We start from the raw sequence: 5,246 nt of genomic DNA, 5'->3' as shown, positions 1-5,246 counted from the left end.
AGTCCTGGAACAATGACTTCTCACCTGCTCTTTGTTCTGGATTCTGACTCCATGCTGCGGATACCAGAGGCGCCCAGGCAATGGGAGACAAGACACGCAATCACGACACGTGGGGCCAGCACTCTGACAGGGGAGCCTAAATCTTCAGTGACAAAGTGGCTCCAAGCCTCAGTGTACCTGGCCAGTGGAGGGGTGGGGAGAGAGCCTGGGCACCCAGCAGAGATGTCACCACCAACCATGCAGCCCTGTCTTCACAGGGTCGGAGGGAGTTTCTCCAATGCCCAAGGAAGAATGAGCCCTGAGGTTGAGTACATTTACTAGTGGCTGGGGCTGCAGACACGCACATGCACACACGTCCCCAAGAGGCCCAGAGAACTTCAGCAAGTTCATCCCCTCATCTGAAAAAACGAGGGGGCGTAGAAGATGACTTCCAAAAGGCTCCCTGCTCTAGAATTCTGTGTTCTCTGACTTTCTGGGTTATTCAGAAGTACTGTGGAAACCACCCTTTGTTGACTGAATTCTATTTTGAACAGCCAGCAGGCTGCCTACTTGAAGGTATCTTATGGACTGCTGCTGCTAAGTCACTTCAGTCGTGTCTGACTCTGTGCGACCCCATAGACGGCAGCCCACCAGGCTCCCCAGTCCCTGGGATTCTCCAGGCAAGAACACTGGAGTGGGTTGCCATTTCCTTCTCCAATCTTATGGACTACACTGTTGCAAATACAAGAAGGCTCCTTACCGTGTATCTTTTGTGTAGATTTTCTTGAAGGCTTTCCCTACAGAGAATACCTAGAGCTGTGAATACCTACCGGTGTGGCCTGAAGAGTGGTGATCCCAGATCTGCCACCTGATGTTCTAACAGCCCCACAAAGTGGACAGGACACAGGACAAGGAGAGAAGCACACCACTACGTGGGGTTGGCTGGGGATGAAACGAGACACGGACACCCCCTGCTGAGCCCCCTGCCCTGCATCCTACATGGTGGGCATGACTAGGAAGTAAGCCTTGAGCTGAGGACAGAGCTCCAGCCTCCTCTCAGTCTGATGAAGTCTATAGGCAGGCTTGGGTTCGGACGGCTGGGCAGGGAGTGGGCAGAGGGTGGTCACTCCCCTTCTCCAGGAACGTGGGAGGATATCCACTCTGGCTCGAGCTTGTACTTGGCAGCCCTGCACAGGATCCCAGGGGGTGTGAAGAAGCCGGCCCTTCCTGGGGTAAGGATCGTCTACATTCCAATGCCCCTCCCAAGAAGTGCCAAGTGCTGTCCGGAGGGTTCCTTTCACTTCCCTTAGGAGCTGAGTGGTCCTCACAGCGGCCGCCTGGCTGGTCTGTATTCCCACGCCCGGAAGTCCTGAACCTCCGTGGTTGCTTCCAGTGGCTCTGGCTGCTGCAGAAAGAGCCTGGTGGCCAGCATCACCACAGGGGTTCGAGCTGGCCTCATGCCTCCCACTTCCAGAGTGCCTGAAAAGCCAGGGGCTGGGGCCAGTTCCCCTCAAGTTTCCCAGTCCAGATAACATTTCCTGAGCTTAGTGCCCGGTGCTGCGCTGGGCCCTAGAGGACAGATGAATGTGCTACCGGCTCTGCCCTGAGGGGCTCCCTGAGTGGTGGAGGAGACGCCCTCACAGACCCTGGAACAGGACTGGGTTCCCTCTAGGAAAGCTCGGCAGAGGTGATACCAGAAGGATGGACGGGGTTAATGCTCCAACCCTCCCCACCCAGGGGGATTCACCCCAGGTGGAATTCCCATCCTTTCTGGGCTTCCAAAGCGGGGGCAGAGATATCAAAACCCTACTCAGCAGGACCCCTTCCTCTCCCTCCAAATTTTGAGAAAAAAAGCAAAGGCAGGGAGCTGCCTCTCCCCCCACCTCTGTGCCCTGGCTTCTCTAGGTCCTGGGCGACCCCCAGAGGGCCCTCCCTCCCTGATGGCCACACCCTGCAGCTCTGGCCAAGCAGCCACCTGGTGTCTCCGGGAGTCTTTCCTCAACCTCCCCAGCCCATCCGCACCTCCCTCTCAGCCTGCTGGAACCAGTCTCCTCCCAGTACCGCCCCCTCTTTGTCTAGCTCACTCCTGCCTCAAAGCCCAAACAGCACCTCACTGGAACACCCGCTGTCCCCAGCCCCACCCCATGGAATGTTCTTTCTGGGCTCTGAAAGTTCACCTCCTCCCCAAAGCCTCCCTGCAGCTCATTGACTCCCTCAGCTCAAGAAGCCCCCATCATATCCCCAGCTTCTGATCCACGTCTTCGCTACACCCTGCAATTCATTCTGCCTCAGGCCACCCTAGGAAGGATCTCTCACCCCCTGCTGATCCTTTTATTTTAAAATCCCTGTCTAGGACTTCCCTGGTGGTCCAGTGTTAAGACTCTGTGCTCCCAATGCAGGGAGCACTGGTTTAATCCCAGGTCAGGGAACTAAAGTCCCGCATGTTGCATGGGGTGGCCAAAAAATTAATTAATTAATTAAAAAATAAAATAAAATCCCTGCATAACCCCTGCCTCACTTTGCCCAAATCACCCCTTCCCAAATCCTGCCACTTCTCCACATATGCCACCCTTTCCACCAACATGTGGCACTTTAAGCTTCAGTTTTTTGTTACTGCTTAGCAATTGACACAGACATTAGCAGAATCTTGATGCTGGGGGAAGAGCGCGTATGGCTTATTAACCATAAAAGCCAGGATTTTTTGAGTTCTGATGGTGAGTTGGGCACAACGGCAAACTCATTAATATGTTATCTCTCATTTTCAGAACAACCTGCAAGATGGAGATTTGTTGTCATTTTTTACAGACTCAAAGAGGTTCACTATCTGGTCTTCAGTCATGTAAGTCTGTCTGATCCAAAGTTCGAGTGTTTTCAACCACCTCTAGCTGCCTTTCCCTTGCCTAAGATTCATCCATCGAATGACACAATCAGACCCTTAAGACAGTGCTCAGTCAACCTGTCCTTTCGGCAAAAGCCCAGAAATGTCACAGTGACACTAGATGTTCCCCTGCTCTTTCATTCTGTCTTACAGATATGGAAACAGGTTTAGAGGTACAATTTGCCATATGGTTCAACCAAGTGGATATCAAACCAGAAAGGGGTCTAACTGGGTTGTCGGCACCGGGCTGGATGCTGCTGACGCTGTGTGACCCAGCTACAATAGAAGGTAAGATCCCAGGGCCCTGTCGGATATAATTCGTTTGTTCTACTTGAAACCTTGCTTAGAACTAAATCACAGGATTCCAGCAGTTTGGGGGTTCACCCTCCCAGATGACTGCAACTCAGCCAGCCATACCTTCAGAAGAGCAGAGATGAAGCCGTCCTTACTGGGTCCCTATGGTATGCTCAGTCACGTCCAACGCTTTGCGACCCCATGGACTATAGCCCGCCAGGCTACTCTCTCTGTCCATGGGATTCTCCAGGCAAGAATACTGGAGTGGGTTGCCATTCCCTTCTCCAGGGGATCTTCCCAGCTCTGCCACAGCCTGCACCCTTCAGCCTTCTCTGGTCTCAATATAGCAAATAATAATGTTAATAGTGATATTCCCTTGCCAGCTAACACTCTTCAACACACTTCCCGTTATCACTACATACAATAGTAGCATTTTAGGAACCGGACACCTGGGCTCAGAAAGTCCAAGTGATTTGCTGGTGGGAGAGGAAGCAGGGTTATGGTTCCTCTTTTCTTTACCACAGATGGAGCTCCTACCATACTCCATGCCCCATGCTAGGCTTGAAGAGGGCTTCTTGGAAGAGACAGGATTTCTGGGCAGTGCACAGGTGCCAAGGAAGAGAGTCCCAGCCTCAAAGCCAGCAAGGAGTGGGGCTTGGAGCTCTTTGCATTTTATGGGTGGCTCCAGACAGAGTGACCTCTGAGGACAGAGGAGCAGGGGTCTCATCCCACAGCCTCCACCTTTTCCTTCAAGCTCAGCTCCTGAAGCTCAGAGGCACTGGGAACTACCCCAGCCTTCCTAACACAGCCCATCTCCCTTCTGGATGGTGCTAAGAGGCTGCTGGCAGAAAGGGTGTGCGTCAGGTCCACACTGAGGTCCATCTGCCTGAGAGCAGGACTGAGAAGAGACGCCCCACTCCTGCATCTGCTCAGCCCTGCAGGTTGTGCAAATCTGCGGTGCTCCTCACACTGGAATCCCTCCTGCAGGCGTCACCTCTTCACCCACTCACCCCTTTCAGGCCAGGCTGTGGAGTCTCAGGGCCGCTCCCTGGAGGATGCCCAAACCTACTTGCTCCTTGAGCGCCTGCCCCTTGCCACGAGCAAAGTTCCCTCTGACGAAGAAAACAGACTGCACTGCCATGCCACCCCACCCTTCCCCTAAGACTTTAGTCCCGAAGGCAGCACCTACCAAGAAGAGCAAGGTCCCCTCTCTGTCTCAACTGTCACCACAGCCCTCCTGACTCTAGAATGGAAACAGGGCTCTTTCTCCCTGCAGACACCTGCTCGGGTGGGCAAGAAAGAAATGCTTCTCTCTCCTGGGGCTGAGACTCCTAGCTGTTCCTAGGGACTCTGGGACAGTACCTGTCCCACCAGATTTTCACCTTTAGAAGAAATATGGGAGATGTGTCTATGGCACAGTCCAGGCTGGTTTCATGAGAGAGAAATTCTTTTCTCTACAAAGGGCTGGGAGGAACTCTTACCTTCCTGGCCGTGCACAGAGAAGGGAGTTGTTCCCTCGGTGCCCTGGAGGCAGGGGCCGCACTCAGGTGAGTCTGGGATTGTGGAGAATCCACTTATTCCCTCCCTCTTTCCACCTGCCTCAGCACAGGTTCAAGTGAGCTGAGTGACCACATTCACTCAGCAGAACGCGAAACACATGGCCTCGAGGGCCGTTACTGGAGGTTTGTCACCTGCTTCGGGGACTTCCTCATAAGCTCCCAGCCTGCCGCTCTGCCTGGAATTAACGACGACACAATACCGTCCCTTACCGCTCCAACGCGGAGAGAAAAAAGTGATCAGACGCTGGGGGTCCAGTGGAAGCGTGGAGGCTCGCGGTGCCCCAAGTCCCGACTCTAGGACAGCGAGCCCACTCAGCGCCGGAGAGCCCCTGTTTGCCCGAACAGAACCCATCGCAACTCCACCCACGTGGAGATCCGGACGACCCACGCTCGCAGGATCCCAGTACCTGCGGCGTTCTCCGGGGGTGGGGAGGGGCCTGGCTGGTGCAAGGTCAGGGCTCCGCGTGTGGCCCCGGGTAGTAGTGGGCGCAGGGGCTGCTCCCGGGTCCCGCCACGAGGCAGGGCTGGTTTCCCAG

At 54.5% G+C, this 5,246-nt stretch overlaps 1 protein-coding gene across 1 annotated transcript in view; it reads right to left on the bottom strand.

The window, feature by feature from the left end:
• PODXL (podocalyxin-like) overlaps positions 1 to 5,246 on the bottom strand; it is a 111,346-nt gene that overhangs the window by 45,605 nt on the left and 60,495 nt on the right. The window contains exons 4-5 of the mRNA XM_010831753.1: positions 5,118 to 5,234; positions 4,633 to 4,746 (exon numbers count right to left, since the gene is read on the bottom strand). Of these exons, the coding sequence (XP_010830055.1) occupies positions 4,633 to 4,746; positions 5,118 to 5,234 (231 nt within the window). The remainder of the gene's footprint in view (positions 1 to 4,632; positions 4,747 to 5,117; positions 5,235 to 5,246) is intronic.

Source organism: Bison bison, unplaced genomic scaffold (assembly GCF_000754665.1).
Source record: "Bison bison bison isolate TAMUID 2011002044 unplaced genomic scaffold, Bison_UMD1.0 scf7180017864530, whole genome shotgun sequence".
NCBI classification, from domain to species: Eukaryota; Metazoa; Chordata; class Mammalia; order Artiodactyla; family Bovidae; genus Bison; species Bison bison.
The sequence above is the reverse complement of the archived record's forward strand: the minus strand, read 5'-3'. Positions and strand labels throughout refer to the sequence as shown.